At 43.3% G+C, this 19,030-nt stretch overlaps 1 protein-coding gene across 10 annotated transcripts in view; it reads left to right on the plus strand.

Annotated features, from left to right (window-relative positions):
- RABGAP1L (RAB GTPase activating protein 1 like) overlaps positions 1-19,030 on the plus strand; it is a 255,020-nt gene that overhangs the window by 208,483 nt on the left and 27,507 nt on the right. Inside the window, exon 1 of one of the 10 annotated variants that reach the window (XM_032995537.2) lies at positions 5,552-6,502. The exons of 8 other annotated variants lie outside the window; for them this stretch is intronic. Coding sequence is in view for 1 of the 2 variants with exons in the window: in XM_032995536.2 (XP_032851427.1) it covers positions 9,610-9,720 (111 nt within the window). In the remaining variant the exon portion in view is untranslated. Of the gene's footprint in view, positions 1-5,551; positions 6,503-8,577; positions 9,721-19,030 lie in introns of those variants that run through there. One more of the 10 variants, XM_032995536.2, reaches the window with a different exon arrangement.

Genomic DNA, 19,030 nt, shown 5'->3' on the forward strand with positions numbered 1-19,030 from the left:
GTTTACACCATTAGATTAAATGGTGCAGTTCACTATTGTTGTAGGCAAAAGAACGAACCCTTAGGGCTTATTCTTGCAGTCTCCAAACAAGTGAACAAATGCAAACACTGATTTCCCCCCTTATTAATTTGAACTGTAAACACAGACTTGAAATTTGAGAGATGGCATCCTTTCTGAATACTGATGGGTGGTAGGCTGAAGCTGCTGCCTTGTGATTTGTAACCAACATCAGAACTGACAGAAGCAAGAGAATGCTATCTCTTACTTTTTCATGGTTAGAAACCCAACTTTCCCATTTTTTAGCATGCTTTTCCTGTTTTGCTTAGGGGATTGACTTTCCAAACAGTGAAAATAATGATGTTCATCACACAAAAAGTATGATTCGGAAATACACTGAGGAATTTTATGGTAGAATTCTCTGTTTTAAAACTTTTTGCAAATCATTCTAAATTTTATTGCATCCTCTGTTTTTCTTTGTTTGCTGTTGTGGGCCTTTTTTTGGTTTGTTTGTTTGGTTTTTTTTCTTCAAATCAAGCAAAAATTTGTTCTCATTCATTCCAGGCACTTCTCTCGCATTCCTTGCAGAAGGATTTTTGCGTAAACACTTCTCCTGTATAAAAGGCATGTGAAAAAAATCAGGAACAGATTAGAAGTCATGGCTCAATTCTCTCTCTAAATATAGCCCTTTACTTGGCTGCTGAGGGGAGTCAACAGGAGCGCTGGGAGCGAGTGAGCTTCCGAGGGAGCACAGCCCGTGCACGCACGGCAGAAATACTGACCTCAGCTTGAGCTCTACGTTGTGCCCAGCCTGAGCACGTGGATACCAGGAGAAAATGTTCTCTTGCCCTGCGGACACCTGTGCTAAGCTGGACCGATTCCTGGTTTCATTTATTTATTTATTTTGCAGGGAGTGTCTCATTTCTTTGAGGTGCACGGGTGTAACAGTAGTAGTGATACAAGGCCTACGGTTCAGATTTTAAATAAAAGACAAACTTGGAATAAGGCAAATGGGGAGCGTAGGAGAATATATGGAAATATCTCTGGGCTCTGGTTTCTGAAGAAAAATACCTCATTATTACGTAGCGAGCTCTTCGATAACTTGTGGAAAAACCTGCCTTCTCTCCCCCTTCTTACATACCATTTGAGCTCTTAAAATAAGCTTATTAACAGTCAAATCAAGACAGGTTAATCTTTAAATCATATGTAAATACAGAAGCTTTTCTCGTTGTGGTATATTAAAGCATTAAACGTAGATGCCTATTTTCACAGTAGGGAGACTAGATCAGCTCATTTAAGCACTGAAATAGTTTGTCTCCTGAATCATCTTCTGGGAACAGACCTTCCCTTTCACTGTGCTGGATGATGATGAATAGGGGTTTAGCAGCAAAGGATTATGCGAAGCTGAGATTAGTGGATGCTACTGGTAGTTTTATACGGCTGATCAGCTTGCACAGTCCTGAGCCTCTTTCCTCCTCCAGGGTTGACCTGTACAAATTCCAGGGGAATTAGTCCGGGGGAGTACTGAGACCTCAGCTGCCTTCTGTCTTTCCCAGCAAATGCCTCTCGTGTCAAATGCTTTCTGTATCAGATTGCTGTTGGTGTAAATAATTTTTGGTGTAAATACATACTAGCAAGTGCTGTTTTCTGGGCTTTTCTGGCTGCATTCAGTCCTTTGACCTCCAAGTTAATGCTTTCATTTTTAACTCCAGCATTGTGGGACACGCTGCTCTCCTGGAAAGAATCGGTAGTTTGTACTTTTAATGTATAATTCATGAAATAATCTCATTTCAGAGTCTTCAAGCATGCCTCAGTCTAGACTGCGTCTCACAATCAAACTGTCTGACTTCTGTACCTCCACCGCTGAGATACTTGGACTAGTCTGTCTGGTTTAGTCCAGTTTAGCTGACACCACGTGTCATTCCCTGCTCACCCACATCATTTTGGTCTTAATTACTCTTAACCTCATCTTCCAAGCAATCATACTGCGGATTTATTATTTGTTTTGGGAATATGCCACCACAACTGTGCTGTTTACACATAGAAATGTCTCTCACCTTTTCCACGAGGCCTCTGTCAGGGGGGTCCACGTGGAAGATGTGGCCACAGACCTTTCTGGGGCTTTGCCGTAGTGCTCCGGGGGTACCAGCACGGCAGCCCCTGCCTAATTATTGCACAGCAGAGTACATTATAGTGGGTTTTGATGGACACAGGGTGTGCTGTGATCCTGCCTTTTTCTTTCTTTTATTTAACTACAGACATTTCTCATAGTGCCTGGCTCTCCAGCCTGTTGTTCTTTCTCCTTTTTGTCTTGTTCCAGGCTAAAGGTCAGGTGCAAAGTGATGGTCAGTAAAGATACTAAAATCTGATGTGATATAGGGCGCTTCAGACAGGTCATCCAGGTAAATATGTCATTGCAGTCTCCCTGTGCCACATGGCTAGTTCATAAGACACTTAACAGCAGTCTGGAGAAAACTTGACAGACAACATGGCAACAACAACAATAATAATAATACTTACAGTTTTGCATTTTTCATTAATTTTATCGTTATTAATCTTCCTCTGGGAGGTACATAAGGACTGTTAACCCCTCTTTGGGGAGGGAAAGAAAAATATGGAGGGATGTCTCTACCTTGAGAAAGGAAGGTGTGGGTTTAGAATGAGGAGCCCCAGTGCGAGTCTCTCTATGTGAGAGATGTCACTAATTAATGTGCCACCTGATGTTAATGAATATCTTTTGTTTGCTGATCTTATGCTGTAAATGAAAAGACAGTAGACAATGGGTGAAGGGAGTGATACAGATACATACTTGCTCTATGATTATTGTTTGTATGAAGCCTCACCTAGCTCTCTGACGAAGCTTTTGGTTGATCAAATTCAGCTCTGATTGCATTAACTTGCGGGCTATTTGGGCAAAATCCCTGAATCAAGCCACACTGAAACCAGGCCAGAAATCCATATAAATAATTGTAAGTGCAAAGCATTCTTATGCTAATTTTCTTGAAAAATGTGCTTGACCTCATTTTTTTCTTTTCCATACCAGTTGAAGTGAAAAATGCAACAAGTTTAAAATACATTTCACCGGTAGTGTTGGGTTAGGATCAGTTTATCATGGAACTGAGCTCTCTGGCATTTGCATGGTCTAAATGCCATACAAACATTATTCAGTTGTTGGATTAATAGCCCTGGGGAATATATATCAGAGACATTTACAGCTGCAGACAGATTGTTGATGTTTGTCCCTTTAGCAGCCGGAGGGACCTGTTTGTACTGATTTGTCTCAGAGGGCATAGATTCAGGAGACTCGGGCCGTGGCGGGTGTAGAGAGGCCCCTGCTATGTCCTGGCTCCTGAACTGCTGCCGCCTCCCTCACTTGTGGTGTTGAGTTGTTAATGGGTGTCACTGGACTGGGAGGAGGTAAAAAATGGGTCCCCAGAGAGAAGGGGTGAATCACGTAAGAGGTGGCAGAAGCCTGCTGCTTTTCGGGAAATTACGCTCTAAGTCAGTTTAGGAATTTCTGCCTTTTTCTTCTCGATGGTTTCCGTAGGGATGTCTGCAGCACAAACTAATGTGGCCCCTCTGAGAGTCCATTAGGCTGGAGTTTGTGTGTTGGGGAGCTCACCAGTACCACGCCTTGCCTTTGCAAATAGGAAAAAAAAAAAAAAAAAAAAAAAAATCCCCTACTTTGCTAAAATAAAAGGATGGGGAAGGAGGAAACATGCTCAGCTCTGTTTTAAACCTCAGTCAGTCATATCGTTTTCTACATACAACATATGCCCCAAACATGCTGTAAAATCTTTTTTTTCAACAGCCAAAGGCTAAGATTTCCAAAATCTCACAGTAAGATTCAATACTCCTTTTCCTCGGTAGCAACTCTGGCTCTTTCCTCGTTCCCCTGCCCCAGCGCCTCCATCAGCTGTCACACCCAGCTCTTTGTGGGGCCATGCAGTAAATCACACCGGTGGTTTGGACTGGTCGGAGCCCCCCGTGTTGCCTTCGCTGCTGGAAAAACACAAACGAGCAAAATGTTGTCCCAACTCTATCACAGATTCTCAGCAGACAAGAACAAAGTTCATGAAGCGAGAGATTTCTGCCTGACAGTTGACATCTGAAGGGAATTTAGCTGAAGAGAGGACATAACTTCTAGTGTCGTTAGAAAATGATAGTGGCAGTATGGAAAAAAAAAACAAAACAGAACAAAAACCAAACAAAACATAAAGTAGAAGCGTGAATTTAATTGATTAGAAATCAAGAGTCATGAGTTAACTTAAAAGGCTGCAAAATAATCTGAAATGGACTGAGCTGAATGTTAATGAGTATGTACCTCTAGTCTGGCATCCCAGCTATGCTGCTGTTTAATCTTTTTCAGGTTTGTATGGTTTTTAGAAATCAAAATGGGCGGATTTGTTTTAGGCAGCTTCATGCCCCTGTTTAGCTGTAGTTTCAAGTTGATGGAAAACCTGAAATGAAGTGCGGACTTGACCCGAACCCTTTAAAATTTCAGGCATTAATAACCGTCTCTTTAAGAAACAGAACAAATACACAGAACAGAATTAATTGAGACTATGCTTTTAAAAATACAGGAGTGACCTTCAGCAGGTTGGGGGGGCTATCAGCTGGCCTGCTCTTCCACCCTCTGTAGTTTTAGAGTTGAGGCTAAGAAATAATTTTACTTCTTTTCATGAGCTTTAAAGATCATCTAGGAACTTTGTGGAAGAAAATCCTTACACAGCAGTTGTTGCACGGGAGCAGGACTCGCTTTGTGTGTGGCTCCCAGCTGATGTGGGGAGGCTGGGAGAGGGCAATTTGGGTAGTTTCTGCTACGTTTATTTTAATCCGTAATGAAGCCCGGAGTACATTTGTAAAGGTTCCTCCTGCTTTTGCGGTGGCTTTGCTGTTGGTGCTTTCCTGTAAAACTGAAGGAGATTAGGGCAGTAGTACTGCCCTCTTCTATTTTTTGTGCTTACGGTAAATAATTCAAGAGGCAGAGCTGGCACCATAAAATGAAGACTCAGAAGTCCTCTGCTTCTCCCTGCGGTGGGCTACGTGTTTACCTCGAGGGGGAGCGCACGCCAGCGTCACCAGTTTGTCGGAACGCCTCTGCCCCAGCAATTCCAGCCACGCCGACCTCTGCCACCGCTGGGAGAGAAACATTGGCTCTCTCCAGCAGGATGGCTTTGCTGGCTTTAATCTGTGAAAATGAGTTTACAGCCTTGCCTGCTTTCAAATCAGGAGAACGTGGCGTAGCTGCAAATTGGGAGGATTTACCCGACTAAGTACATATGCTAAAGCACATCAAGCCCAGATTTTTCCACACATTCGGAGGATTATTTTAGGAGAAACACAGGTGCATACACCCACTTCTTTGGGGGAAAAAAAAAAAAATAGGCCATGGTGTTTGACATTTTAAATAATAAAAATAAAACTCGGAGAGACAATTGCTGAACTATAGATCAGCCTGAGCCTGGCAACTGCTTCTTCTCTACTGAGACGGGGCATTCCTGCGAGCAATGGCTTAGCCTTCAGTTCTCCCTTTGAATCCAGCACCACGCCGGGAGGTATTTACCTTCTGATGTCTAAAACTGGAATGGAATTACAAACAAAATCGCAGCCTTCTCGAAGGCTGCACCGGCACAGCAGTAAATGCTTCGCTCCTTATTCCACTGGGATCTCCACCTGGGCAGATGCTCCCTGCCTTTCGCTCCAGCTCGGGCGTTTGGTGTGGCCGAGGGTCCGGCACAGCGGGGCGGCTGCAGGTGACGGGGTGTGCGGGTGGAAGGTTTGGGGTCCTGTAGGTGATGGGGTGTGTAGAGAGAAGATCTGGGCCACCTGCTGCTCTCCAGTGGTCTGCCAGCCCTGGGTGGGTGAGGAGAGAACGGGCTGTTTGACTGGTGTTCTTCACTTGCTGGTTGTGTTCAACACAGTCCTTACAGGTCGTTAATGGATAAGGGAATTGTGAAAAGAGTGTGATACTGCTGTTATTCGTTTCCATTTGGGGGAGAAAAAAGCCCTGTGAACTTATCTCGAAGGCTGCCAAATGCCATTCCAAGTGCTCTGAAAGGAGTTTTATGTTTCCTTATCTGAAGACTGCTGTGATCTTCCCAGATTCATTAATACATGAAAAGCCTTTGTGTTTCAGAACCTGGTGGCAGGAAGGGAGCGCTTAGCAAGAAGCTGCACATACCTCACATACGTAACGCTTTCCCGTCTATCAGAAGATCCTATCCCTGTCAGATAGCAGCAAGACATTCCTGGGGGTGGAGTGAGAGTGAATTTATCTTGGGCGTGAGCAGGATCTTGCTTTGCTAAGCTAGCTGGTTTGCTCAATCCAGGAATTTTCCATTCACCTCTGTTACCCAGCAGCATATAAATCCCAACAACTGTAATTAGGGCTACTTACCTTAATTAGTTAACAGTGTTCTGCAGCTCACCTGTCCTTCTGCTGGCTCCTCTGTCATCCCGACTGCTTGGTTGAAGTGCTTCTCCAAAAATTCCTGCTTTGGAGGTATGCTTTCAAAACTCTGTCGTGGAGGGGACTGCATTCCTGTTCCTTGAGGAAGGCTGCTGAAGGGTAGACATGGTGTTATCCAGAGAAGTGCTATTTACTTTAAAGAAATACCAAGCTGCATTACGTGGGGTTTTTTTGTCTTTTGATAGATTATTCATCACTTCAGCACTCAGAAAAGCCCGGTTGAGAGGAAGGCTCTGTATTGAAATGCTGGGAGGAGTGAGTAGTGCGGCCTGAGGAGGTGGTCGAGGGCATCTCTCTGCTTGCCTTTTCCTTTCCAGTTCCTCTGGTGTGAGCATGGTACCACTCTGTCGGGGTGGATATATTTGCTTCAGTCAGTTTAATTCAGAAGATTTAGTTTAACTGGCTTGATACTTTTAATCTTGTGTGCTGATTCAGAGAATAGCACAGACTGTTACCACGGATGTAAAATGCAGGTTTGGAGGGATTTATGGGCAGATCAGCTCCGTTAGCTTGAAGCAACTGCTGAAAAACATCCTTTTAAAAAGTAAAGATATGCATTAGCCAACATCAGAAATCAGTGGTTAGTTCCTGCGATTGCTAGTTGGAACATGCCAGAATTACAAGCTCTCTGTTAAAAATAGATATGAGAAGAATTATTTGGCCAATAATCGAATAGTAACATGGTGAATTAGTGCTGTTAAATCATTGTAACCTTTCTGTTTAAGATGGGAAAGAGAAAAAAAAAAAAAAAGAATATATGTTCTGGTCCATAATTCCTTATAAATAGAAATGCCTGTTGGCTAAATCAGGGGAGGGATTCGAGTAGCTGCAGCTGCAGAGTACGTCTGATAATTTGCATTCTCCACCTCCTGCCCTTATTGCAGCATTAAATTGGTCTCTCATTAACACGGGAATGTTTGTTGTTGCACCGCCTGCTCCCTCCCCTGCGCCTACACGAGTGTTCCAGTGTAACGTCAGGCCCTGTTGGGAGCCTGGGGAGCGGGTGCCAGCGGGGCGGGAAGGGTTGTGGGAAGGGATTTGCTTTACCTCTTACAACAGGTGCCTTTGTCAGCACACCTCGGAGGCAGCCCGGGAGGAGCCACTCCTACCCCTACGCTTTCAACTTTTGCTACAAGAAAAACTAAACCCACCCCACAAGGCAGTGAAGGCGAGGAGGAAGCGGTCATTTGGAGCGCTTCGGGAAAACCCGAGCGGGATTTAGCGGAGCCAGGTATGGGGTTTGGTGTAGGTGCCTCGGAGAGCGGTCTCGTGAGCTGGATATCGCTTCAGGATCGGAATCTAAAGTATTTCTGCTGTCAGAATTAATTGGAAAAAAAATTGCGAGCTTTTGAGGAAGATTTTTTTTTTTTAAAAAAACTCTCTATAGGTGCATTTCAAGGAACAAATACCTTTCTTCCTCCTGCAAGGGTTAAGCAAGATCAGAATCTGCTTTAGTGCCATGGATTTAACCTCAAGTGCTGCATTTTTGTTTGCCATAAGCCTATTAGAACTCTCCCTGTTTCCTAGCAATAACATGTAATTTCCCCCCCTATTTAAGTGAAAGAGATGTTGGGTTTTTAATCCTGTACGCTACAGCTGTTGCTCAAGTTTCCTATTCAGATGCAAATAGCACCTGGTGCTATTTAGATACTTGTGTAATCTTTGATAAAGATACTCCAGGAGCACAGGAAAAAGAGAAAAGCAAGGTGGGTCTGACCCTATTTATTCTGGAAAGCCAGGGCGTAACTGTATGCTACCGGCAACCTGAGCTGGAAATTTCTACCAGATTTGCAGCATCCAGCACATACTCTTTTTGGAGACAAATGCACGGCTGAAATGATTTGTTTCTTGAGCAGGTGTGACTCTTCACCAGGAAGAAGAAAAGGCTTCCAGAGAAGACAAAAATATAGTGGATGAGTCTAAGAAGAACTGCAGATTTGGTTAGGAGTTTTACCTTGATCGAGTCTCCCAAAATGAGTTTCTTTTAGGGATATTTTGTCTGTTTCTTCAAATCACATACTATTTTCTAGATTTTCTTTTGTAGTATTAAAAATATTGATTTTTAATTATTTTTCTGAATTTTTTCCTTGCACTGTTTTTGTTTTTTTTTGTTTTCTTTTTTGTTGTTTTTTTTTAGTTGTTTTGTTTTTTTTTTTCCTGTGTCAGATGTTATGATAAATGAATTGAAAAGTCATGAGCAATTTGGAAGGCAGCTACGCTGTTTAGGACTCAGAGAAGAGATACCATAGCACTTCCTGATTAAAAGCAAACCAGTCCCAGATTCAGGTTCAAAACCTTCTACTGTGGAAAGTTTCAGTTGCATAACTTGGTTTTATTTCACCTGTGGAGGTGGGAGTTTCTTCAAGGAAGAGCTTACAGACTTCACTGCATTTTTCATGGCTGTTTAACCCTGTATTACAAATGGAGACCGAAGGACTCTTTTTGGAGGGTTGTGACTTGATGTCATCATCTTCCTGATAAAATCAAAGTATCTGCATGGCACGAAATGCAGTTCAGATCTGTGTAGAAGCGAAAGTGAGTGTGTTTAAAGATTTTAGAGGAGAGATTTAGAAACTTGTGGAAAATTCCAAGGAACGTCTGAAAGAAATCGTCATGAGACCGGTCTCTGTGAATTTACAAACAAGCCAGAAGGAGCAATTCATTGGAAAGTGAGACTCTGCTAACAAGAATATCAGCTTTCGTGGGAGAAAGCTAGATACAAAGAATAAACAATCGCTACCAAGTTCGAGAAGAGAAGTGATTCCAGTCCTGCTGTCAAGCACTGACTGATCTTTTCTTGCTTAATACTGATCTGGTTTGGCTACTGCTTTTTCATCTTCAGCCTAATACTGGAATTAAAACAGGTTCCCTGGCTTTCACCAGACTTCAGCAAAAGCCTTTTGCAAGTTGGGTGTTGGGAGCGTGAGCAGGTGTTTCATATGAGCTCCCCACGGTAAGAAAAGGCACCCTGGAGAGGAAAACCCACGCGGGAGCCGATTTGCTGGGTCATATTTTCTCTCGTGACACTCCTTCCTCGTGAGCTTCTTCAGGTGGGTGTGAACAACTGACACGGAACTGAGCCAAGGTTCAGCCTTGGATTGTCAACCTGCTCCGGCCGCTAACGGCAGCTTGCTGGCAAAATGATGGAAGAAATCTCCATAACGGTGGCTTACGATGCCCATGTTTTTAGCCAGCTGTGCGATGAAGACTTTCTGGCCAATCTGGTGGCAGTCAGCAAACCCAAATCTGTGGTAGGTGTTGCTCTTGCTCCTTTGCTTAAGGGTATACTCTGTCCAGTAGTTAAGTCCTTCTGCTGAAAGCTATGTGTTATTTAGTTTCTCTTTTTATTACTTTTCCAGAAATTTGCTGTCATGCATCAACAAAATTAATTTCTTTCAGAAGGGATAAGATTATTAAAATATTATCTTTCTGCGCTACTGCTTAGAAGAAGGTGATTGGCTTAGTAGGATAGTAATTAAAATAATATTGAAATAATAATTAAACCAGAAAATGACTGAACTTATCCTACCATGGAATCAGCACTAACGGATGTAAATACTTTCTGTGTCTTACCATGTCAGTTAAAAGCTCAGGCTAGATGCTCAGTGTATGCCAAGGATCTGGGGTGTAGGTCATCATCATCATCATCACTAAATCTAAGAGAATCTGTCCTTTGCGTGGGAATGGTGATGTTACGCTTCTATATGTTCTTCTGAAATCAGCATAAATGTCTGTAAAAAGTTTTTAGTTAAAAGACCACTTCCTTTTTTCATTAATAGGGTATATCTTTATGTAAATGACAGGTATGGTGTGGTCATCCTCCTCCCTCATGGCGATCCCAGCACTTGTGGGGAGCTGCATTCAAGTCAGTAGTTTCAAGGCTGAGGTTTGGTGCCACAGTTCATCTTCGGTCTCAAATTCTACAGCTGAGCCCATGGGCGAGCCAGTCTGCCTAGAAGCAGTCGAAAGAAGTCTTTGATAATAAAAACGCATGTATAGGTGTTGAGCTTAACTTGAAAGCAGATAAAGTTAAAATTTCAGTCTAACTACAGATCAGGCGAAGTATTTAGCAACCCAGTTAAGCATTTGTGTTGGCAGATTTTGGTCTGTATATGTGTTTGTGTCCAGGTAGTTCACTAAGCTCTGACAAAAGGAGGTGTTCAGAAGAGGAAGAACATGCTATATTGCTATCTTGTGTAAAACCTCTGTACTCTTTATTTCCTGCTTGGGTGTTTCTGCCTGTCCACGCTCAGGAAATTTCAGGTGCACGGACTCATCCTCTGCATCTCCCACAGACCTCTGGATCTAAGCCAGAGTTCTGCCCAGTCCCTTTCATGATGACGCCTTTTTCTGTCTCTGGCCTCCTCCAGCCTAGAATTTACAAGGCCTGTTGGAATAGTTAGATAATAAATATGGACATATATTTATATAGACAAATGAAGATATTTGTATAAACAAAACTGTGTACTTTAACATGACCCCGCTTGGAGATTGGGCTCCGAGTAGGTTTTAACTTAACCAGCATATTAGGAGCTGCATACTTTTTCCGCGCTGGATATTTTTAAATATGTGGCATACCTTATTTCATCGTCCAGCCATATTCCATCATCTTCTTTTTCTGCCTTAGCTGATGGCTATGGCAGCATTTATTATCCTTCAGACAGGTACCTGTGTTGCAGTAGGAGGGGAAGGTTCCTGCCCTGGGCTCTGGGAGGGGCCCTCTTCTCAAATTTCTCTGGGCAAACGATGACAGCGGGGTTTCCTGGGTGCCTCCTGTCCTGAACCGCCTGCATCTCCTATGGCCAGTACTGCAGCTGTTTAAATTAAAATCCTTGTGGTAAGAAAACATTTCGTGGATGCCTTACCCTATAATTTAAATCTTGGAAAAGTGCTGCTTAAATGGGCTCGGTGACGGCCTCTTGAGTTTTGTATAGCTTCAGAGCAAAAGTAACCGTCACCGCGTTACGTATCTCTAGACTCCCCCAGATCAGCTGCGAGTGACTGGAGCAGAGGGTAACTGGTGTCAAGAGCACCACATTACAGCTCCAGCTGATTTTTGCCACTCTGAAAATAAGGTGAGATAACATTTAAAAAAAAAAAAACAAAACAAAACTTCTCTATGAAGTTGTCGTGGTTTGAGCACCAATTTGTGCAGGCCACCGCTGTAGTCCCCTCCCCTGCTACCCAAAAAACCCCACCACTCACTCAAACCCAGGACACAAGTAACTACTTACCTCCTAATAAACAGAAATACTTACGAGAAACAACCTTGGGAGGAAAAGTGTCATTGTTACTATTCTTTATAAGATCTAAATGATTGACTTCAGTGTAAGTATGTGTTCTTATCAACTCTTCTTTCCTGAATCAGAGTATTAACATGTTTCAGTGCATTATGTACTAGTAAATAAGTGTGTTTTTTGCAGGGTTTACATAGGAAATACTTGACTACTTTTTTAAATGGTTTTGAAGTATATTAACTAAGCAAATAATGGTGCGAGCAACCTGAGGAGGTTTAAGATGAAGCTCGACAGGATTATGATGGGATTAGATGGTGCGTGGGAGCCAGCGCTACTAAGGGATGGGACCTGATGACTCAGAAAATTTCTTTTAGTTCTCTGCTGCTGTGTTTAATCGTGGGACAAGCTGCCAGTTGGGATAAGTTGGGGCAAATCCTATTAACTCTGTCCTGGTCGTTTTACCAGATTGCACAAAGGTACATACTGTACCTAAAGTAATGTTCTGCAGAAAGAATTTGCAGAGTTTTTGTTTATTCTGAGAGTTCATGTTAATAGCACCAGTATTTTTGCAATCTGGGATTCATCTGTTTGTTTGCAAAATCCACGTTTCATTTATTTTTAAAGGAGTTTCTAGTATGCTGCTCTGGTTGCAGAGAAAAGCTTAAAAAAAAAATGTTCTTTAAAGGCTTTCATCCTGTTCCACAGTTTGGATGCCAGGATGGCTTTGTTGTAGTTCCAGAAATCTTGCAACTAGTAACTCATTATAGTTATTTTGGATTATGCAATAGGTCAGGGCGCACAGGAGTGTCTCTTGCACAGGGGAGAGAGCCGCGTGTTAGGATGTGAAGTGGCAAAGGGTTAATACTGAAACCAAACCAGGCCCAGGTGATGGCTGTGGTGGGTTGCTGATGCTTGAGGCCAGCCCTCCATAACCTTCTGACGTGTCCAGTGCCACACAGGTAATGAACTTCGTGAAGAAAATCAGAATTATCTGTTGTTGTCCAGATCCCATCAGTTCTAATTGTATTTTTCAATGGAAAATGTGATTTTTTTTTTTTTTTTTTAGTGGAAAGCATAGTAGTCTTTTTGTAGCGCTGCTCTGATGCACATAAATACTAGGCAATTAAATCTCAGATAATCTGAGATAAGGTTTTGTTAAACATGCTCTAAAGCAACGCTGTATGATAGCAATCCTCCAACATATATTTTAATAAAATTAGTCATATAGCAGTGTGACCATGACACATGGTTGTTTTGCTGTGTGGTCTTGCTTTCAAGATTTCAAGTTATTCTGAAGCTACCTCGCACAGACATGCAAAGCAGCATGCAAAAGCAGACTGCTGTGTAGTTTCTGCAAGAATTTAGTAGCTTTACTCTAGGGAATTTCAATTCTCAATTTATCTGCAGAAAACGTAGATGCAAGGGGTTATAAAAATGGTATACTAAGTGGTATAATCCTCTTAATCCAGAGTTGAAGGACGTTCTTCTGGAAAGCTTCACTGTATTTTCATTTGCCTGCCTGCCTCGTTGTGTTTAGCTCTCTGTTCAGGGGAATTATCAGCCATTTCATAGAAACCTTTTGTGGTTACGTGCCAGCAGACTCTGCCATAATGATTTCTAGGCTCTCAATTTCCTGCTGAAGCCAGACTGAGGAGGTTCAAAGCGGATGGGTGAAAAACTGGGTGGCCTGGCAGGAGCGCAGGGCGTAGCGGTCGGTGGGTTGAAGTCTAACGGCAGCTGGCTAAATGCTGTTTTTTGGGGGTTGATACTGGGGCTAATACTGTTTGATATCTTCAGGCCTAGACACCAGAAGAGGATTTTACCCTGTTTTTTGAAATGGCAAAAACTTGGTTTTCAGGTGGCAAAAACTGGAGGGTGACAGACACGTGGCGGTCAGAGGAACCTCAGCAGAGCTGGGCTGAGAGGAACCTCCTGAGGTTCAGCAAAGGCAAATGCAAGACGCTGGGTTCCTCCCTGGGTAGGAGTAATTCCGTCGTGTGTGCAGGCTGGGGACAAGTGTGTGGACAGCATCAATAAAAAAAAAAAGGGTGTTGGGAATCGTGGGTGGCAACACGATTGAGGAGCGTGGCCCAGCGGTGGCGAAGGCTGGCTGCGCCCGAGGCGGCGTTACCAAGAGCACGGCCGGCACGTTGGGTGAAAATCACACTGATTCACAGAGGTTAAGGCTAGGCAGACCTTCACCTTTCAGTTATTTAAGCTTCATCTTTTTCATCCAACTTCATTTCAGTAGCGTTTTTTGAAAATTAAAAACTCTATTAGATGCTCTTCCGGAAAAGCATGCAGCTCTCATTAGAGCGTTACAGGAGGTGGGCAAGGTACCGTTTTCCATGGTAATCTGTTAATCTCTCGCTGTTCAAAATATGTTTCTAACTTCTCATTTAGATTCGTTCTGATTTCAGCTTCCCATCTAGGATCTGGCATGTGTTTTTGTGCCAGAGTACAGCATTCTGTACTACTACTTATTTTATCCCTGTGAAGGTACTTACATGCTGTGACCAACTCAGCCGTGTGTGCTCTCTTGTACAAACCGGGGAGCTTGAGCTTTTAAACCTCCTGCTGCGAGGCATTTACACCCTGCACAAAACAGTTCAGTGGCTCTGCTCTGCATTCTCTTCATTTTTATTTTTTTTTTTTTTTCCCCAACTGCATCTCCCAGGAATGTTCCAGTATTGGTCTCGGTGACGATCCAGGGTTAAAACTTCCCTAGTCATCTTGCTTTTTCCTAGCCTTGTGCACCTTGGGGCCCCCATCAGCCCTTCTTCCACAGCCTGACTCTGAGGGCAGTTTTATTTTTCCCGCTGTGAATGTGGTCTGTTATTTCCTGCCCTTCTCCCTATGCCGGTGTTTGTTCCCAGTCCCACACCGCAATATACAGCCTCCGGAGCGGTGCTGGTGCAGCAACTTGTGGGGCTGTGTTATGAATGGTACCGATGCAATTAATTTTTTTTTTAAATTAAATTAGCATATTTTTGCATCATTATTTCGGTCAGCTTGCCATCGAGCAGTGAGGCGAGAGGGAGAGGGCTGTGGAGGAAGAGCTAGGTCTCGCCCAGCCGATGGCAGGCTGCTTTCACAGCGTGTGCCTCCCATTCCCCCAGCCCCTGTTCTTCCCAGAGAGCAGAAAAGTTTCCAAACTTTTAGAAGAGTCCAAACGGTACTTTCTTGGGACTGATCCCATCTCTTCGTGGGATTCAACCCCAGCTGGAGGTCTGCTGCTCCGTGCTGTAGTTAAGCCCTGCGTGCATTTGGTCTGGAGTCGGCAGAGTGCTCTGCTTCATTTGAGTAAGCTATTTTCAGGAATTCAAATACACGTGTGCAGTTTTCTGGTTCTTCTTATTACTGCCCTTTCTAGGCATGTGTCATCCGCAGCACTGTATTTTTCACTTGTAGGCCACTGATGTAATGTTTGATAGTGCTGGATCTTTTATGAGTCCCAGAAGACACCCTTTAGAATGTCATTAACCAGAAATGAAAAATGTCATTGAATAATGATTCCCTTTGACAATGGCTTTTTGACCTGTTTCCTGAGCTTTTTAATTCATGCTTTATGGCTATCGGATACTCTTCTGGGGGTTTTGTGTTTTTTTTTAAAAAGAAATCTGTCATGTCATAGCGAATTCAGTGCTGAAGACTGTTAGAACTGTAAAGTTACTTCCGTCAGTCAGACCTGTAAATAAAGAATAAAACAGGACCTGCAGTTTATAAAGTCACGTTGGTGTAGAACCAGTCACATTCCTACGCTAGTTATCAGCTGGATCCGTACCAGCTCTGCAGAGCATGTGGGGGGTTTCTGGGTTTCAGCTAGCCAACCAGAGTCATCCAGACGGTTTGATGTGTGGTTCTCAAATATTGATAATACAGGATTTTCTCCTGGTGTAAGTGAAACTCTACTGTTTTAAGGATTTACTAAAAATGAACGCTGGTGGACCAGAGAGCTCATCTGCCGGTTCTGTCAGTACTTCTGCTCTGCATAAAAAACCTGCAGCCTGGTTTCCACCAGAGCTGAGCTATTTTCTGGACAATTACGACTAGTCAGAATCGTAATTATTTTTGAGCTCTAATTATTAATGCATACAAACGCTTAGGAATCCTTTTGTTTTCAATATGCTCTAGAACCAAGTCCAGCCTAACGAAACTCAGGAAAGAATTTGAACTTTCTTCTTCTGAATTTAGTTTGAATGATTGTTTTGTTTGTTCCTAATTAATAACCTATCTTATTTTCAGATTATTTTCTCTTTTCTTCGTTTGAAAGCATTTTTTGTTGCTGCCCTCTTAATGTCATGGGATCAAGAAGAAATTACTTAAGCAATGTCTCAAATAGACGTTTTATAAATAAGAATGGAATCTTTGTGATTAAACATTCACATGCGGGGCATTTCAGTATTTTGGAGCTTCCTCATGTCCTCCTTAGAAAGAATTAAATTAGATTAAAGCAGCATTTAATTTATTTCCCTCCCCACAGATGAGGTAGGTCAGGTGAGATTGGTACAGCCACTTCAGATCTGTTAGGTACAGTAGTCATCATATTAAGACGAGACAGTGAAGCGGGTCGAATGAAAGATCTGAAGCTCATGAATTCTGAGCCCTCAACTTTCTTGCCTCACTTCTCTTGTCTTGTTGATTGCCATTACTGTAATACATCACACCTTAGTAAAGCTATATACAAACTCAAAAGCTCTGCGTGTAATCATAGCAAATACAAAGTACCAGTATTTATTGGTCTTCTTTCAGTCTCTCCATCAACTTTGAAAGGAGCACTAAAACCAGATGAAAAGGAGCCGAATTTCTTAATTAGCAGGAGAAGGGTTACAAAGTTTGTAGGTGAACGTGTTAGTTACAAATATTCTGTCTGCATTGTCTACAACTATTTTCATTGTGTTTGAACCCAATTCTCAGAAGAATTTGGGATAAAGATGGTGCTGAGGTTGAAAAAATGTATTTCAGTGCTTTTATCTTGTTCAGTTTGTGCTTTCAGGCACTATCCAGTTTGCATATTTTTTCTTTATTGCTTCCTTCTAGCGATGTCCACACGAAGTGACAAAAAAGCCACTTAGGTTGATGGGAGCGCTGCTTATGTTGGTTGCTGATGTTTTAAAGCTGTGGGTTTGTCTTTTGTGCTAAGAAAAATCCGGATGGTTTAATTTCAGAGCAGCGTGTTAGCTATGCCAAGACAAAGCTCAGCGTGTGTACAAAGCGTTGTACTTCTGCTACAAAGTAGAGTCACCAAAGTAATCCCAAGTTAAAATATCATGGTATAAGTAAGATACTGTATTTGTTTGTCCTTTGTGTTGAAGATCAAAGAAGCTAAGTGCATAGGCCAGAACAAGCACACAGAGATTGTCTACAGTCAGGTTGAACGCTGAGCAGGTCAGGCATCGCTGGAACAGGATAACAGGAATTCGGGTATCCCAAAAATGAGGATCTCGTTCTTTCCAGGGCCAGAGGAATGGGAAACGGGGTAGACAGACCTGGGACAGGGAGCTCAGAAAAAAACAAACAAAAAAACAAACCAGGGACTTGCTGCCTCTCTGCTGCTGCTGATACCAGAGGGTGAAAATGGTGGGAGTCGGAGGTTGGTGCTAATATTACCGGGCTTCCTTTTCCCCAAGAAGTGGCCGTTCTCCCGCTGTGGGAGCTCCCTGCAGCGGCAGCAGCAGCTTGGCTTTCCAGCTAAAGTTGGCAGCACGGCCACATCTCATCTGCCGCCTGCCGCCCCTCCTGCCTGATGCAAACTTCTTGCTTTCCTCAGTGCTCAAGATGCTCTTGGGATTTTTCCCTCCTAGATGATAAAGTAGAAGGTCTCGAGTTCACTGGTAGCTGATTAGCCCGACGGGGTCTCAGCTAGCCGTGCTGGACGAGCTCAGGTCTCCGCACAGGTGAAGTGGCAAACTCAGCCGGTCGTGCCTGGGGGGGTGGTGGAGCCGTGGCTGGGGCAGTTTAACCCCCCCCCAAGCAGCCTTGTATAGCCAGGTTTGCGCACGGCTAGGCTGCTCCCTGTCCCTCGGGGCTGACTTGCAGGGCTGCCGGGCCTTCCCCTCCCCAGGGATGCTCTCCGGTAGCGCGGCTTTCGCTACATGAACGGCTGGCTGGTGCTCCTAAACTCCTGCCAGCTCCGTGCCAAGGCGCTCGGCGGGTGCCACGGGGGCCGAGGGGGGCAAGTGTGGCCAAACCTGAGGGCTCACGGGAGGCATGGAGGAATCCTTCCCGGCAGCTGTAGGGTTAGAGAGATGACAGAGCAGGGCGAGGACTGGTTGCTGCACTAAAATGTTGTACCATGCTTCGGGGAGAGTTTCTGATACCTTGGAAGTTGGGCACTGTCTCCCTTGTATTTTCAAAATGCTGATCATTTAATGGGCGGTCTTAAAGATTTTTTTTTTTTTTTTTAAATTTTGTTTTAGCAGTTGTGTTTATGGAGCAGGGCAAGCAGAAAAAAGGCAAGGCTTTTGAGGAGATGTGGTAGAAGTTGTGTTGCTGAAATATAGATAAAAGTATTTGATATAACAGAAGGAATTGTGGAACCCTGAATGTAAGTATATAATGGTTCAGCTTTAATATAGAAAAAGGATGTATTTTTTGTTAGTGGAGTAATGCACTAAAAAGTAATTGCTCTTAGTAACTTGAGGGTTTGAAATCTTTATAAAAGTAATGAAAGGTGTTATAGCATCAAGGACCGCCCCACACATCAGAGAAGCCTGACGGTGATTTTAAAGATGCAAATTTAAAGTGTGACAGCATTACAATTTTCTTGATACCGTGACACAGAATTGATCTAAAATAATATTAACACACAGAATGTGTGTTCAAAGAATACTGCGAGGTTCTTTACTGATGAATATGGCTTACCTGGGCAGATGGTTCGGAGTTGTGATCTAGCACCCATCCTCCATCTCAAGAGGTAGAATTTTTTTCTATCTTGTGCTGGGCACGGAGCGTGACAAGAGACAAGATGTGGCTTGATAACTCAGCAGAGTCAGAATCTAGTCTGACAGCTGGCTTCACCAGTCTCGTGGTGGGTTTCAGAAGATGTATTCAGCTGGGGGTTTATTAGCTGAAAGCTGTGGGCTCTGCGGACTAAATGTGTTCAACGTGACAGGTTTTACAGCCTTGATAACACCAATGTTTTGAACCTGGGTACTGATCTAGCCTTGTGTCGGCAATTTCACCTAAGTGGGATATGAGATAGGTCTGTGCTGGTTGCAGGATGAACAAGGTTGGAAAGCAAACCCTAACACAGTGTAGCTAGTTTGCTAAGTGGTGCAAGAAAAGCACTGGGGGCTTTCTCCCGAATTTCTGATTCTGTGGT

Source organism: Tyto alba, unplaced genomic scaffold (genome assembly GCF_018691265.1).
Source record: "Tyto alba isolate M040663 unplaced genomic scaffold, T.alba_DEE_v4.0 Super-Scaffold_1000006, whole genome shotgun sequence".
In the NCBI taxonomy this organism is placed as follows: domain Eukaryota; kingdom Metazoa; phylum Chordata; class Aves; order Strigiformes; family Tytonidae; genus Tyto; species Tyto alba.